Raw genomic sequence first — 18160 nt, forward strand, 5'->3', positions numbered from 1 at the left:
TTAAAATCAAAATCATTAGTGGATTGAAGAAAGAGGAATACATGTTTTTCCATTATACTTTCATGTTTAGGATCCACTCCTGATTTTGACTCAAGGGATAGGTTAGGCCATCAACAGTATTTCAGCGGGGTCTGCCACCCATGACCCCTACTGATCAGCTGTTTGCCAGGCTGGTATCGTTTGAACACAGAACTGATTTCTGCTTGATATTGCAGATGAAGTTCCCGTTGATGAAAGTCTATAGAGAGAAGAGGGGTGGAGGGTGATGCTGGAGGAAGAGAAACGTGCGCATGCTAGAGCAGCTAACTTGAGGTTATGGGTGCAGCTTGCAGAGGGCAAAACTGGTGAAAAACGCATAACTATTTCACTGAACCCTCCATATGTGTAGTTCTTGGTGCAGAAACCAGTTGGCCATCACACTAAGGTAAAAGGGGAAGCATTCATCGTAACTCAACACATATAAAGGCATTATTAGCATCTCGGACATGGCACCCAATTGAAGATGCAAAGAAATTTAAAAGGAACCTGTCACCAGGTTCATGCTACCTGAACCACGGGCAGCATGAACCCAGTGTTTCATAATAAACTATACCAGGGTTGAATGGGCATATCTGTCCAGTGTTCATGCTGCCTTTGGTTTGGGCAGCATGAACCTGGTAACAGGTTCACTTTAAAGGCACTTTTTTTCCAATTCATACCAAGTGCAAACCACCTCCTCCCATCGGAGCCCTAGGAAACTGCCTGTTCTGTCTAGCCCATGTTCAGACCATTACCTATAGACTCTGTACTTGTACATTTTAATCATTTACCATACTTCCGTAGGAATAATGTTACAGCAAATGGAAGGTAAGCTAAAGTATACTTTAATTTAAGAGATGTACACAAACTCCAATAAATAAACCTCCTAGTTATAGTTTCTCCGACCATCCTGAGCTAAACCCATCAAATGATATGAAGACATGGAGGTCTCTGAGCTAGACATTTGAGTAAGTTCGCACCACTTACACAATGATTTCCACAAGCCCAAAACTGAATATTTTAGTAAAAGAACATCTTTCATTATTTACTCTTCCTTTTATAGAAAGTATATTATTTGTATGACTATGTACTGCAATTCTCCTCTAGACCATGAGATGCCCCAGAGTTTCATCCAAGGATTAACTGGACTTTCTGGTCGTCGTAAACCGCTGTATTAAGAATCCAAATATATTGTTCGTCCTTCTGGCATGTGTCCTGGAATGTATGGAAGTCTAGACCTTGTTAGGCATTGTCATCACCGGGGGCCAGTTTGGGCAGTATCGTCCTTGACATTGGATTACTTTGAGTCACATAGCAAGTTCCATGTGAACAGAAAATACATACTGTACATCGTCAGTGCTAAGAACGAATAAATTAATTGCAATAAAGAAGACTTAGATACGAGAACATTGCAGAACTCCTCATTTGCAGACATTGACCCATTGTGTGACCCGGCATTCCTCACACATAACATAGCAACACCAATGAAACCGACAGTTGCATCGTTCCCGGCGTGTTTGCATCAAGATATTATGACCTCGTCCGCAGCAAAGGCTAGCACAGCTGTCCATCTGATGGCTTGTCTTATTGCATACTCTTCCTTGAGTACCGGGGGAGTCTACCATTGGGTCTCTCTCGCAAAAGTCAGGAGACTTCTCAAAGTAGACGAGCTCCCGAGCCAGTCGCTTCTTGTTGAGACGCGGGTGGAAGGCCCCACTGTTTCTATTACGGGAGTTCACAAATACAGCACGTTGTAGTTTTTCACGAAGCAATGTGCTAACAGTCCGAAAATCGGGGGTGACATGCCAACACGTTTTAAACTGGCAACTTCCAGATGTTCCGTGACACTTACATCGGCGCTTCATGTTTTCTGTCACTGCCTGAAAAGATTGACGAGAACTAGATGTTAGGAATAAGGTATAATACATATAAACTAGCTAAACAGCATTGTACAGTACAAGGTGTACATAGCAAAGCATCATTTCTAATGCCTACATTATGACTGTAATGTTGCAAGGTTTTTGGACTCAAGGTTTCCCATTGTCTTTAGTCTTCGTTAAAACAATGTAAACCATGCCGGTTGAAATGGACTTTTATGCCAAAGTGTGTTGGCAAGGATCCATTGCTATTAATGTGATCCTGCATACAAAAACTTAACAAAAAACAAACAAAGGAATTCTGAAGATATTCCTCCTAGGGCTCATGCACCTGGCCTCATTATGGATCCGTACTATGGTGCCTATAGCTTGCTGTAGCCCCATACCAGGTCTCCTTGTACCTCCAATTTGATACAGATATGCAATCCACAAGAAAAAAAATAGTGACATCACATTACATGATATACAACACCACATGTAATGCATATCAGTAGGGCTGTATTTCCCAGTAGACATTAGAGGTACAGTGCCTAGGATGATGCTCTGTAGGAGATGGCGCCAACTACTAGGACAAATTATTTTTGTTCAACTCCCCCCTCCGCCTCCCATTGGAAACACCACCATTCGGGAGGGGAGGGAGACAAGTAAAGTTTCTCCTTCATGCTCAAAGACACCACTGAGGAAGCCCTTAAGTCGTTACGTAAATGTATCACTAGTTTTGCATGGTAGCATCTTCAGGATTGGGCAGCATGAACTGTACATACAGCCTTGCCAATGGGTTTGTAATAGTAGTGCCTACGGGTTTATGTGCCATAATACAGTGTTCGTGGGCATGAAGCTTTGACAAATGCATTTACACGAACTGTTTCACTGAATTTTTAAAAATAATTTTACTGACATGTAGCAAGTAGAAATGAGCGAGTATACGCGCTAAAGCACATTACTCGAGCGAGTAGTGCCTTAGCCGAGTATCTCCCCGCTCGTCTCGAAAGATTCGGGGGCCAGCGCGGGTGACAGGTGAGTTGCGGCGGGGAGCGGGAGGGAGCGGGGGGGGAGGGAAAGAGAGATCTCCCCTCCGTTCCTCCACCCTCTCCCCCGCCGCTCCCCACCCCCCGCTGGCCCCCGAATCTTTAGAGACGAGCGGGGAGATACTCGGCTAAGGCACTACTCGCTCGAGTAATGTGCCTTAGCGAGTATACTCGCTCATCTCTAGTAGCAAGTCAATGATTATTCTATTTATGATAGCGTGTGGCCACCCTACACACTCATTTCTGCATACTAATGAATTCCATACAAACAAACATGAGGAGGAAATGTATTAAAACTGGTGCAATGAATAAGTGGAGTTATTGCCCATGGCAATCAATCATTTTCCATAAAACCTCAGGATAAGTCATCAATACTAGATTGAAGGAGGTCCATTGCCCAGGGCCTCCACAGATCAGCTGTTTGCCAGGGCTACAGGAAGCAGAGAGTCCTGTTCTCACTGCAGTGGCCAGGCTTGGTATTGCAGACAAAGTTCCTATGCATTTCAATGAAGCTGCCTGCTTCCTGCAGAATTCAGTTCAATGCATTAGTGCAAACAGCTGATCGTTAGGAGTCCAAGGCAACGGACCCCAGCCAATCTACTATTGATGACCTATCCTGAGGATAGGCCATCAATAGTTTACAACTAGAAAACCCCTTTAAGCGGATTATTTGTTATGTTGAAGAACTCCACTTTCCCCCTGCACTAGTTGTGATAAATCCCCCGCACTTTACTCTCTTACTTTGTCAGTTTTCCACTTTTAAAGAACTGTCAATGATTTTTGGTAAGAGCCTGTTCACACTCCATTTTGGTATTTGTCCCTAGGTGCTGTCATAGGGTTCTATCTCGATCACCAAAAATGACATCCAAACGAAACCTGAGCAGGACCATAGGCTTCCATTGCTTAAACAGAGACCAATAAGGTCTCTAAGCAGAGTTTCGTTAGTTTCCAGCATTTGTGCCAGAAGTAATAGTATAGTATGGAGGTAGAACAGGCCTTAAAGGGGTTGTCCCGCGCCGAAACAGCTTTTTTTTTTTTCAATAGGCCCCCCGTTCGGCGAGAGACAAACACAAGGGATGGGTTAAAAAAAAAAAAAGTTTAGTACTTACCCGAATCCCCGCTCTGCGGCGACTTCTTACTTACCTTACCAAGATGGCCGCCGGGATCTTCACCCACGATGCATCGCGGGTCTTCTCCCATGGTGCACCGTGGGCTCTGTGCGGTCCATTGCCGATTCCAGCCTCCTGATTGGCTGGAATCGGCACACATGATGGGGCGGAGCTACGTGATGACGCGTAGAAGGGGCGGAGCCAGAACGCTGCTCGTGCCGAGACCCAAGAGAAGGGAGAAGACCCTTCTGTGCAAGCGCGTCTAATCGGGAGATTAGACGCTGAAATTAGACGGCACCATGGAGACGGGGACGCTAGCAACGGAACAGGTAAGTGAATAACTTCTGTATGGCTCATAATTAATGCACAATGTACATTACAAAGTGCATTAATATGGCCATACAGAAGTGCTTACCCCCACTTGCTTTCTCGGGACAACCCCTTTAATTGTCACAGGAGTAACAAATTTGCTAGAAGGCTAATAGACAATTCAAATCTACTAAAATTATAGCTATGAGCACACATAATACTGAGGTGTATAATCAGTACATCAATTACATATACATGTATATACAGTAGTAATGGTCATTCAGAATTCATTACCTGTCTCCCCACACGGTTATTATGTATCCTCATTCGTGCTTGAATATCCCTTGGTGACTCCCTGGAGTCAAGAAAATCCCTAGAGAACTTCTCTCCAAATTCTAGCTCATGCTTGCAGCCACCCCATTCCCAAGTGTCCTGGGGACTGGGCTCAGGAGTCTCCCGAAGGAGTGGAGTCAAGTCTCTGGGGAGACCCTTCACCTTAGACAAAGCTTGGAGTTGCAACTGGTTCAACTTTAAACGAATCTTCTCCTCCGTTCCCCTCCGTTTCCACTCACAACCACAGCCTTGCAGTTTGCCAAGACTACAAGCTGTGGCTACTGAATGCATGACCCCAGCTGCCAGCAAAGAGAAGGCAAAGGCGCTCTCCCGAAAACCTAGGGGAGAGAACAAAAATATAATCAATCTCTTGTACACTGGGACTGTTGAGTAGAGCTAATTGACAATATAAATGTTTTAATGACTAAACTCTGTCATTTACAGGTATTTCTACCCAGATTTTTGTCGACATCAGGGGCCTCACACGCAAAGATATGTGTTTGGCGATAATAAGTGATCTGTTCAAAGCATGATTTTTTATGAGTAGTTGCTTGGGGCTAAGGTTTGCCTTCTAGTTTGTAGGTCCTTTCTTATAGGACAGGGATAAGGGGAAATAGGAGCCTCGTCTGGTGCAGAGTATTAGGGCAGCAGAATGCAGTCCTAACTCTCGCTCAGCAGCAGAATGCAGTCCTAGCTCTCACTCACGACCTGAAGGTTGCGGGTTCAATCCCCGCAGGGTTCAGGTAGCCGGCTCAAGGTTGACTCAGCCTTTCATCCTTCCGAGGTCAGTAAAATGAGTACCCAGCTTCCTGGGGTGAGAAGATGACTGGGCAAACCATCCCACAAAAACAGTCTGCCGAGAAACTATAGATCCACCAACAATGTAGGGTCTTTGAGGACTGCTCTACAGCCCTCTCCATCTGTTAACCCTTTGCAATCCAATTTTGGATTCATAGTTTCCTAGGGGGGTTTCTCTTGCTGCCATTATACAATAGTACCATCTGCTGACTAGAGCCAGTACTGTGGTATGGGACATGCTGGAGAGGCCCCCCGACAACAGAGCGGCCAGTAAAATACAGTAAGAATACCCTGCCGGACGTCTTCCAACATCGAAGCTGTACAGCCTTCAATCAGAATGTCTTTAGACGTCAGACAGTGGAGTGGAAGGGGTTAACTGATTGCATAGAGGTTCAAATTAGAATTATAGGACATTTTGTCTACAAAAATGTATTTTTTTTATAAATTTAAAAAAAAACACTTTCGGATAGATTTTTTTTGTGACTGTGGATTTGGCCCTCCATTTCTGTTCTATAATTGCTTACAAATATATTGCCTCCCCTCTATCTTATACATCATTGCCTGCTACCATAGGATATAGCCTCTATTGACCAAGTCAGATGTTTTCTAGCTCTCCTCTTACATTTGGTAAAGTCTGTTACCTCGCAGATCAGGAGGGTGGTGGATGCTACAAGAAAGGGTTAAGGCTGAATATGACTTCTGCTTGTTACACTGAAAGTAGCACAGTTCAACAAAACAAGGAGTTAGAGCTCTACAATCTGTGAAGTTGCTACTTGCACTTGGGAATTTCCCAGCAGAAGCAGCTGTCAATAGTAAGATTCTATTTTATATACTTTGCCTTCATAGCTCAATCTTCATTGGCCTTGGTTCAACATGCTTTTAGGCTGCTTACCGATGACAAAGAAGTTTGAAGCTATTCCAAAGCTACCTGGGTAAATGCACTTTAATGTGCTGACGTTTTCACAGTTGTTGTGTTTTTTCTTGATATTTAAGTATTTTCTTCAAATTGTCAAAACAGCACATGGGGGAAGTTTATCAAATACTTTATGACAGTTTTCTGCAAATTTTGCAAAAATGGGGCTTTGCTCAAGGGTTTGTGAACATTTGCTGCTTTACACTCTTCAGCAGGGGTGTAACTATAGAGGGTGCAGGGGATGCGGTTGCACCCGGGCCCAGGAGCCTTAGGGGGCCCATAAGGCCTCTCTTCTCCATATAGGGAGCCCAGTACTATGAATAAAGCATTATAGTTGGGGGCCCTGTTACAGGTTTTGCATTGGGGCCCAGAAGCTCCAAGTAATGTCTCTGTGCAGCATGGTTTAGGTATGGGTACGGGTACAGATACAGATAGAGGGGGGGGCCCTGCTCACCTTTTGCATCAGGGCCCCTGAGCCTTTAGTTGCTCCCCTGCTCTTCAGTCCACTTTTCTAAAGGGAAGAGAAAGGGGGCGTGGCTTGTGTAGTGTAAGGTTTTTAGACAATTGCAACTTTTTAAAAGTTGCTAAATTTGTTATAATCTCAAACCACAAGGTGGGTGACTGCACTGTAGACATATAAAAAATTTGACTAAGGCCCCTTCACATGGGCGTATTTGCGTACACGAAATTTACGTACGCAATACGCAGTGAATAGAACATATTGCTTTCAATAGGTTTGTTCACATGCACGTTTTTTTCCCTGCGCATTTCAGTTGCACAAAAAAAAAACCACAGCATGCTCTTTCCCCCCGCATTTGTGCAATAAAAGTCCCGAAAGAAGTCAATGGGGATACGAAATGCGCGCAACACATGCTAAGGGACGCGTGAAACACTGTGTAATTGCAAAGTAAAAAGAACAAATCTAGAACTCATTAGAATAATTAGCTATTTAAATCGGTGCATCTTTGCTGCTCACAAATGAAAATGCCTTGCAGGCGCAAAAAGTACAGTAAATATGCCAATGTGCGCTCCAAAAAGCATCGTAGAGTACGCAAATACACTGCGCTCAGGCACGTTCAAATATGCATACGCCTGAGTGATGGGAGCCTAACTAATCAATAGTGTGCAACACTCTGAGAAATGTGTCGGAAGTAAAGGCAATATGGCCTCCAGCAAAACGGACTTAAAAATTAACCCCCCTAAAATCCATTTCCCCCCAATAATATTTACCATATGCGAGGCAATGGGGGAAATGACCATCAATCAAATTTTTTAAGCCGGTTTTCTAGTATGCTTTCTTCCCTTCTCCATTTAAAATGTATTTAATTCATTAAATGTTGCATGATGTTGATACATTTATTGAATATTTAGGTGTCCCTTTGTATGTCACCCAGCTACTGGAGTGAGATTGTGTGAAATTTAGTGACTTTTTAAAAAAAGTTGAAATTCTTAAATCTGTCTAAGAAGTTGACTCCACTCTAACCTCACCCCACTTTCTAGACACTTTTGAAAAGTGGAGTGAGAGGTGTCAAATCTGTTGTTTTTGTCTCAAATCAGTAGTACATTTTTGTAAATCGATTCACATAAAACAAAAGTTCAACTTTTCAACTATTCAACAGTAATATATTTGCCCCATAGACTACTTCTTGCACTTTAGAGTAAATTTTCATCTACATCCGCTAAGGCCTACTACACATTATCTAAAGTCTGTCTCATGAAGTGAATGCAGCCGTTGGCAGCATTGAGTCTATCACTCCACCATTTGAGGTGGAGAATTAGCCATGTATCTTCTCCTCACCTCTTCTCCGGTCAACCAAGACAGTCACTTGATCAGCACCAGTGACATTTGTCACAGGTGACCAATCCCCAAACACAAACAGCGAAGTCGGGCATAACTATAGGGGGTGCAAAGGTAGCAATTGCTATGCGGGCCTGGATCCTTAGTGGGCCCCAAGGTCCCTGTATCATGTAAGAAAACACCAGTATTATAAATGGCACATGTATGGTTGGGGGGCCATGTTACAGATTGTGCATTAGGATCCTCTATATTTAGCCTCTGCCTAATCTTTTAAGATACTAGCAATGCCCCCGCCTGCTAGTGTTGCATCGATTGGCTTCTTAAAGGGGTTGTCCCGCGCCGAAACGGGTTTTTTTTTTTTTTCAACCCCCCCCCCCGTTCGGCGCGAGACAACCCCGATGCAGGGACGTACAGAAAGCTTACCGGAGCGCTTACCTTAATCCCCGCGCTCCGGTGACTTCTATACTTACCTGTGAAGATGGCCGCCGGGATCCTCTGCCTCCGTGGACCGCAGCTCTTCTGTGCGGTCCATTGCCGATTCCAGCCTCCTGATTGGCTGGAATCGGCACGTGACGGGGCGGAGCTACACGGAGCTACACGGAGCCCCATAGAGAACAGGAGAAGACCTGGACTGCGCAAGCGCGGCTAATTTGGCCATCGGAGGGCGAAAATTAGTCGGCACCATGGAGACGAGGACGCCAGCAACGGAGCAGGTAAGTAAAAAACTTTTTATAACTTCTGTATGGCTCATAATTAATGCACAATGTATATTACAAAGTGCATTAATATGGCCATACAGAAGTGTATAGACCCACTTGCTGCCGCGGGACAACCCCTTTAAGAGGCAGAGCAGAGTTATGTGGGGGCCCCTCATTCTGAACTTGCACATCCAAGCCCAGGAGCTTTTCGCTACGCTTCTGAGTGGATTGATACATTCAGTGCCGCCACTAACGACTTCTTTCTCTTTATGAGACTATAGTATTATTAGAGATAAAACATATTCTGATTTCTGATTTCTATATTAACTTTGTTTCTGACTGTTGATCATTCCCTTTACATACCAAGCAGAATTACATATATCAGATTTCAATATAATGCTACTAGAGATGAGCGAGTATACTCGCTAAGGCACATTACTCGAGCGAGTAGTGCCTTAGCCGAGTATCTCCCCGCTCGTCCCTAAAGATTCGGGGGCCGGCGCAGGTGACAGATGAGTTCCTCCCTGCTCTCCCCCGCCGGCCCCTGAATCTTTAGAGACGAGCGGGGAGATACTTGGCTAAGGCACTACTCGCTCGAGTAATGTGCCTTAGCGAGTATACTCGCTCATCTCTAAATGCTACCTGATACACCTACAGCATTGTTCCCCCACTTTTCATACTATAGTCGCCTCTTCCTGATTGACATCTGTGGAAGCGGAGTAGATGAAGAAACAAACTGCTCTGTGCACCTATTACTTCACCCAGCAAAACCATCAAGTTTTTTTCCCCTGAGCTTTAGATATGGGTTTGCCACTGCTTAGTTGTGCCAAAAAAGCTGTCATCAATGGGCATGTTTTACACTTGTCTACATGATATTATGGGTGCTCTCAAGTTTATATGTTTCATAATCATTAGAGAACAAGTATGTTCAAGTACTTTTTTTGAAAACAATCAAGAATAATAATACAGTATAACATCGTAACATTTATTTCTCATTTGTCTGCAATGCAGAAGTACACCTCTGATTTTAAGCAAATTCCTATTCTCTCATCACTCCACAGCTGCTCCCTCCTTTCTGATCACCTGTCCATAGATTTCTATGGGTAGCATGTAACCTAATCCCTCAGTAAAGCTGAAAAACAGTGTTTTCTCTGGAGACAGATATTATCAGTTGATTAAAAGTGAGTGAACTGTTAAAGAGGTGTGTGTGTGTGTGGGGGGGGGGGGGGGGGGGGGGGGGGGAATGATCCTGATAAGACTGCTAACATTTTATCCAATAAGATATACTACAAAGTTTCTGATATTCTCTTGTACTATTGACTTATGGAAAGTTGTTTGGAATTAGAGGTACACTTTAAAATGTGAACTTTCAAATTCAGACAGTAATGTATTTCTCAAATGTAAAAAATATGCACTTAGTCCTTGTAAAGTAAATGAGTATTCATCACTTTCCAAATAATACTTTATAACTTTGCTAATCTAAATATTAGATATCTAGAATGTTCTCTGGAATGTAATATGCTGTCAGAACACTAAAAAATATAGGAACATAACTTAAAAGAATCCCACAATATTAATGGTCACAAATATATTTTCCCTCTTAGCTCTCTAACTATTGATAGTCAATTCATCAATATATTTATTATACAAAGTGTAGTCAAAAAAGATTGATCCAGCGCTATATCACAGTACCGGGATCCTACATTGAAACAATAATAGGGTACTCGAATAGGAAGGGATGGATGCACTACATGATGGTGTAACAAAAAAAAGGGGTTTGGTGCCGTGTTAGCCAGTAGAGCAAAATGTGATTGTTCCCAGTAAGACAAACCAAGTAATCTTGTAGATATGATACCTTTTAATGGCTCACAAAAATACATGATGTTATGCCTAAGGAAGGACCCTGAGAGGTCCGAAAGCTCGCTATAACATCATGTATTTTTGTTACCCATTGAAAGGTATCATATCTACAAGATTACTTGATTTCTCTCACTGAGCACAATCACATGATGGTGTGGTGCATATGCGCAGGAGGTGGTGTGTATGGTGCGGCGGTGACAGATGGAGACAGCACTTTTTTTAATATAAAAAAATAAACTTTACTAAGCGAACTGGGTAATTAGTTGCACTCCATAGGAGCATTAATTCTTTTAAAATCATAGTAACTGATTTATCTACTACGGTACTAAGCAAAATGCACCTTTCATCACGCTGAGTCGCTATGCATTATAGATTGCCATAACAGGGGTTCACAAGGCACTTTGCATTGCTGTCATTACCAATCACTGTCCTCACAGTACTCAATACTCATCGTTGTACTCTGCACTTTTTCCTTGAAGGTCCACGGCATAACTAATCTCGCGGCCTCATGCACCATAGGTGCCAGAGTACATCACCAATTTTAGGAGCTCCCTGTCACTGTGGACTCAAAGGCTGGTACGAACATAATCTCGCATCATCTTCAGCTGGCACATAATACCACTACCATGAAATACCCTGTCCCCTGTTACAACATTTTACATATATCAATGAACAGCATATAACTCTCATAACATCTCTTCCCAATTAACTGCAGTCCCAGCATGACTATGACCTTCTTGGAGAGATACTCCCTAGTTCATATCTGTCCGTCATAGTCTCTCATAGTGTGCACACACTAACAATCGTTGGACTGGTTTTACATTTCTGGCCACTTTGTCACAGCTGGGTTCCGAGTGATGTCATCTTTTTCCAAGGACTGAGTCCTCTGCGGGAAAGGGAGACTCCCTCTTCTTCCATGCTGCTTGGCATTTTCAACCACTGGCCATGGAGCCCTCTGATCGTTGCCAGCGCTCTCCTGTGCTGCTCATGCCACTCACTCTCTCTGTTGTCCGTGGCTACTGCCACATCAACTGCGGGACTCTCTTGACTCCTCTCACTTCTGCTGGCTTGTCTCTTGTGTGCTGCTGAGACTAGAGCTGTGTCACAGCTCCTTTATCTTGTATATGACACCAAGATAGCTGCCGGCCATGACATCAGAGGGCAGGCTTGGCCCTTACACTGTTCACTACTGCAGAGCATAGCTAATGGCTGGTGAGCCAGGATGCAAAAGTTCAACATGGGGGCCCCCCACAACTTTACTCTGCATCATTGGGTCTCTTTCAAGAAGCCCATTGCTGCAACACTAGAAGGTGGGGCATTGCTAGAATCTTAAAAGATTAGGCAGAGACTAAATATAGGGGACCCCAATAAACAAATCTGTAATATGGCCCCACAAACATCCATGTGCCACTTATAACATTGATGGTTTCTTATACGACAAAGAGACCTTTGAGCCACTTAAGGCTCCAGAGCCCGGTAGCGACTGCTACCTCTGCATCCCCTATATCCATGCCCCCAGGCTAGGTCCCCTGGGCGATTAAAGGCTAGCCAGGTCACCTTAGAGGCAGAGCCTCCTTCCACATTCTCATATGAGGCTTCTTCAAAATGGCACTTTGTACTTTCTTCTGTCTCCTCTCCCTGGCCCTTGCTAGTGGAGAAGGGGCTTCTGACACAATGCTCTGTGCTGACAGGTGCTTGCAAGCACCTTCTTCCTGTTTCCCTGCGTCTCAGATCGGGAGGGGGCAGGCCAACCGCCATGGCTCTCGGGTCCCCATCCCGCTGGCTGAAAGCTGCTGTCTACAGTACGGGGGAGTGTTTTTAACGCCACTCCCTTACACATGGGCCCCTGTGGGCCCTAAAACAAAGATTTCAATTTTGTGTTGTGGCCCCTGTAAGACATATAGTAAAACCCAATTTTAAAGTTGAAGAGTACCACGTGAGAAGCAGAGATCTGGTTTCCATTTGTCTCTAAGTGCCATGGGACCACTGCTAGAACTGAAGTAAGGAAACATAAGTTCTGGTTGTAAAGTCTATATGAAAGTGTAATTGAAGGAGGCCCAACACGAATCAGTACCTGAATCTCTTCCTGGGTGGTCTAACCCTATTGTAGCAGAAGGAGACCACTTCAAACATGCTTTTCTTACTTCAGTCATAGCAGCTGTCCCATGGGAGTTACAGAGACGCGGAAAGCGGATTTGTACTTCTTAAATGCTACTCTTCAACTACAACACAAAATTGAAATCCATGTTCTGGGGCCCTGGCGCTATACCATTGTGTAATGCATCCATGCTATTCAAGTACGCTGTTATTACTTCTATATAGGACACCAGTATTGAGATATAGTGCTGGATCCGGCTTTTTGACAACACTATATATATATATATATATATATATATATATATATATATATATAATAAAAAAGAGTAGCGTATATATTGGGAATTGTTTACTATATCATTGTGGGGTTCCTAATAACGAACCTATTCTTTAAGTAAAATTGAGTAATTGCACTGTTTCTTAGATATATGCTATAGTTTAGGATGGAATCCGCTTAAAATCTTTGAGGTATGTGAATGTTGAGGTTCGAATTAGGGCTTTTTTTTTTTTTTTTATACTGAAATTGAACCTGTTCCCTAGATGTATTTCATTTTCTTACACTTGTACTATAGGAGCAAATCAGGATACTGTGTAAGTATACTTTATATATCATACATGTTTGGCATTGACCATACCTCTTTTCAGGATAGCACTATCGTGCGGTACTTTGCCCCCAGTCTCCAAAGTGGAGCAATTCCAGCGCTGCCCTCTTAATTGGTGCTGACATTCATGGATAGCAATTTGGATTCCCTGGAGAGCTGAAGCTGTGACATCAGGGTTACGCACACAGAGTCCCATCTGGCGTTTGCTTAGGCCAGGTAGTGTCAAACAGACAGTGTTGGGAGTCAGGATGGGATCATTGGGCAACTTTAAACCCAAAATATCATTGCACAGAACTCTGGAGAGAGAAGAAACAAGAAGTCAAAAGTTGCATGATACAAAAGGGCGAACAAGACGATAGTATATTGTATGGAGAAGGAAATATTCTTGGAAGAGTAAGTGGAGAGAGGTACAACTCTTTCATAGTGATCAGTCTATGGTAGATCTCAACACAGAATATGAAGAATGCATAGTAAGATCTAAGGCTTGTAGTCACAGCTTTTCAGAGGTTTTACAAGTTAGTTGAAACAAATATACGGTTATTGAAAATGATCTTCCCGATTTGAAACCCTCATAACTCAGGCTTATTGACGCTTGGATAAAGAAATTTGAAATTGATGGAAACAAACTCAAAAAGTTTTATTGTACTCCATCAAAATGTTTTCCCCCTCAGAGGTGTATAATGTGACCCCCTTTGTCACTTGACAAGCCTGTAGTCAAGTTCTAGCCATACACATTGTAGCAGATCCCAACTGACTGGTGCAGTGGCTTCTGGGATGCCACAGATCATGTGTGGTGGGTGGTAAGGGGGGCATGTAGACCCTTTCACTTCCCTAGAGGAAACATCACAAGGTGTAAGGTATGGGGAACGCAATTGGTAGGGATAACATGGCAAACGTTTGTACAGAATCTTGGCTGCGGGACATCCAATTCACTGCTTGATCTGACAGTGGATTGTTGCCCACATCAACCAATCACAGAGCAGCTTTCATTTTACCTCAGCAGCTTAAGAAATAAATGCTGCGCTGTGATTGGTTGCTGTGGACAACAAGGACATCTTATAGAGGCCATTTTGCTGAATGAAAATTTTTGAGTTTGTTTCCATTGATCTCAAATTTCTGTATCTGAGTGTCATTAAACGTGAGTTATGAGGCTTTCAAATGAAGGAGATCATTTGTAATTACCCAGTATTACATGCCTCCCAATTTCCAATGAACAAGTTATGCTTGATGGAATCCAGAGTATTAAATCTTATTGGAATATGATGACCAAAACCTAACTTTGTATACACTTAAATTGGATGGGTACTGGTTCTCATTAAGGAGAATAATAAAGAATTATTTTCAGGCTTTGCTCCATGGGAGAAAGTATGCAAATGAGCTTGCATCAGCAAAACCAGAGATTTTTCCTAAAAGAAGAGTGACCCATCTGTAGACAGATATTTTGGTGTTCTTGTAGCCCAGCAGTACAGAAGTACTGGATGGCTGGACAAGATGCCTTCTCATTGAAAAGACTCGGTTCATTCAACCAACTAGTACTTTGCTCTGTACTGATGAGGGGCAAGAAATCAAAACAGCCTTATGAGTCGCTCTATATTTGGGAGGAGTCTATGGTTTGGCTGACATGAGCAAATTAGCATATAAATTTAAATTCAAATGGTAAGATAACTTACAGTAGAGCTATTCTCTCTTCACATGACAGATCTCTGATATAGAGAGTGTCTCTAAAGTAAGTCCCACATTCATAAATGTATTACCAATGTACAGGAGAGGCTGTTTTTTGGTTTATATGATGCACAAGGACGCCAGGTTTTATCCACATTGCAGCAATTCCATGTGAGCCCCATGGGTGATGCGACAAACATTAATGCGGTAATCAAAGTCCTGCCGCATTCTGCCTAACATGTCTGTGGCTTCCTGAAGTCTTAAAGGTTATGTGGCAGAGGCAGCACATGGGTTTTGTCTTTGATGTAGCTTCACAAGCAAAAACCGCGGCGATCACGGGAGTCACTGCAAGAAGGCCTGGCCATTTCTTCCCACTCTTCCTATCTAGCATCGCAGCAGGGCATTGTTGAGGTAGGTATGAACTTGAAGGTGAAAGTAGATGGTGGTGCATCGTCCTGCTGATAGTCGTAATCATCCAAGCTATCATTCGGTTGTGGCAATAACCACTTTTCCAGCATGTCCAGATAGGAGAGGCCGGATACCGTGGACTCCAATAAGAGTGGTTCGTATTGTTCGCGGTGAGACACGGCGCAGAAGACATTCCAGTTGGGTAAGTCATGCTAGAGCTCAATCAAGACATGGGGATTCTCAGTTCCCCGCGATCAACCAACTTAACGCTATGTGATTTTTACTTGTGGGGCTCCATGAAGGACAAAACCAATGTAATGCCTCTGCCGCTTAACCTTGATGACGTGCAAGCAAGAATTCAGGAAGCTGCAGACTCTTTGACATCAGAGATGTTAGGCAGAACCTGGGAAGAGTTCAATTACCGCGTTGATGTTTGTCGCATCACCTATGGGGCTCACATGGAATCGATGTAAAAGGGATAAAATAGCCTTCCATGTATGTTGGTTGGTGAGTAATAAGTTTATTAAAGTGTGAGTTTTAGAGACACGGTGTATTTATACCGTAACTATAATGAGATGAGACAGATTTGTATCCCACTGGAAGAAAATACTACTGAATGACTGCAAGCAAAGCTCTTGAAAACCATGATCATCTGATCCAGAAAGTATATAGAAAAACTGTGATAGTATCTCATTATATACATAATATTTCACGATATGAGTTCAATTTTCCAAAACAACATCTCAATCCCCTGTGTATAAGGCCAGATTCACACCGACGTATTTGTGCATGTATTTGCATGCCCAATACTCAGAGAATGGAACCCATTGATTTCAATGGGTTGATTCCCATTTCCGTATTTTGCATGCGCTTTTCGGTTGTGAAAAAAACCCGAAACACAGCATGCCCTACTTTCCTGCACAACTGCAACAAAGGCTCCCATGGAAGTCAATGGGGGCGATGCAGAAATATAAACACAATATGCAAAGAGATGCGTAATTCTGCTGGAAAAAGAACACATTCAGAACTTATTAGACGAATTGGCCATTTCAATAAGTGCTTTTTTTGTTCGCTGCACACAAATGAACATGCCTTGTGGGAGCAAAAAGTATAGTAAAATTCCCCCAATTCGCGCATGAAAAGCATAGGTCATTCCGCAAAAAAGCTATGCTCATGTGCATGCAAATACGCATGCGTTTAAGTGAATCTAGTCTAAAAGGAAAATGGTAACCACAAACATTCTAATTGCTGGCTGGGGAATACTGCACAGCCCAGACCTCTGGCGGTGAAGAATACGAACTATATTTTCTGCCAGTTAGCGTTAAAAGGCGTTTTACTAGTAATTAAATGTATTCCCTGTCCACAGGATAGGTGATAAATGTCTGATCACTAGGGTCCAACCACCGGAGCACCTAGGGATCACGGGTAATGTTGGTCCGGAAGGTCCCCTAGTGACTGGCGCTGTGGTGCACCACCCGATTCACTTCTGTAGGACTGATGGATAGAGCCGTAAGCTACTGTTGGCTATCTCCGTAGACTTTTGGCCTGCTGCTCTGCTGATCCCTGGGGATTCCAGTGAATGGACCCACGGTGATCCTACATTTATCACCTACCTTGTGTGTAGGTCATATATATATATGTGTTTAGTGGGAAAATCCCTTTAACTGAGTCTACATAAGCAAGCTATGTGAAGCACACCTATGAATTTCAGAACAGCATGATGTACGTTGTCAACCAGTTACATGTAATTTAAGATGGGATTTAAATATTAATTTAGATCTTAGTTTTTAACAGATGTACAAGAAACCATTAAGTACAGGATAGGACCTGTCAAATGCATTGGCAATAAATAAAAATATAAATGGAAGCCCTGAAGAAAATTACATTCCATTCAATGTTCTCTTCCATTTCTCCAGGCATTTTTTTTTTATACGGTCCCGGGATTCTGCATGTAAAGGAAGGTGTGAAGGTCACCTGGCATTGTATGAGATGGCTTACTGTATGTTCTGTTTAGAGGCCAAGTACCTAAAGCAAGAGGTAGCAACAGGTGCCCCTACATAGACACAGATGTGGCTGTACAATGGTTAACATATGGCCTGCACATCTTGCCCTGGGTGGGGACAGAAGACTCGGGCCGCTGTCAGAAGCTCTGCGGGACGCTCCCTGCAGGGTGGGAATATATTTGTCTTCACTTTGGAACTAGGGATCAGCAATTTCAACTCCTGATGTAGGAGGGGCAGGAAAACAGAACTCAGAGCCAAGGGACCAAACGACAGATCAAAACATGCCCATGCTGAAGGGAAAATAATTTATGTTTTATAACCATAGTAATAAAAGCAGCTTTTCTCAAAACAGGAAGTGAGAATGTAATAAAACATATACAGAGATATATTATTAACATGAATGTTAACAAAGTTGCACAAAACTATCAATGCCGCAAGATTAAAAGTTCACTAAGAGGCAAAGTATGTGTCTGGATACAAGTCCATCCCACTGCTATATTCCAAGCGGAAAGTGGAAGAACTCAGCACTTCTAATATTACGTATATGAGAGGGTGAGTCAAAAATTATCCGCACTCCAGCTACTGTATATTAAAACCTTTGTTAGCCGCACGGTCTTATCAACTTTTCCGTCGTAGGTCGTCTTCTT

At 43.1% G+C, this 18160-nt stretch overlaps 1 protein-coding gene across 1 annotated transcript in view; it reads right to left on the minus strand.

The window, feature by feature from the left end:
* Positions 1-847: 847 nt before the first annotated feature.
* The window catches only part of WNT10B (Wnt family member 10B), a 50605-nt gene continuing 33292 nt past the window's right edge, over positions 848-18160 (minus strand). The window contains exons 3-5 of the mRNA XM_066585712.1: positions 13474-13736; positions 4636-5012; positions 848-1898 (exon numbers count right to left, since the gene is read on the minus strand). Coding sequence (XP_066441809.1) covers positions 1440-1898; positions 4636-5012; positions 13474-13736 — 1099 coding nt within the window. The 3' untranslated portion in view covers positions 848-1439. The remainder of the gene's footprint in view (positions 1899-4635; positions 5013-13473; positions 13737-18160) is intronic.

This window comes from Eleutherodactylus coqui, chromosome 1 (assembly GCF_035609145.1).
Source record: "Eleutherodactylus coqui strain aEleCoq1 chromosome 1, aEleCoq1.hap1, whole genome shotgun sequence".
Classification (NCBI taxonomy): Eukaryota; Metazoa; Chordata; class Amphibia; order Anura; family Eleutherodactylidae; genus Eleutherodactylus; species Eleutherodactylus coqui.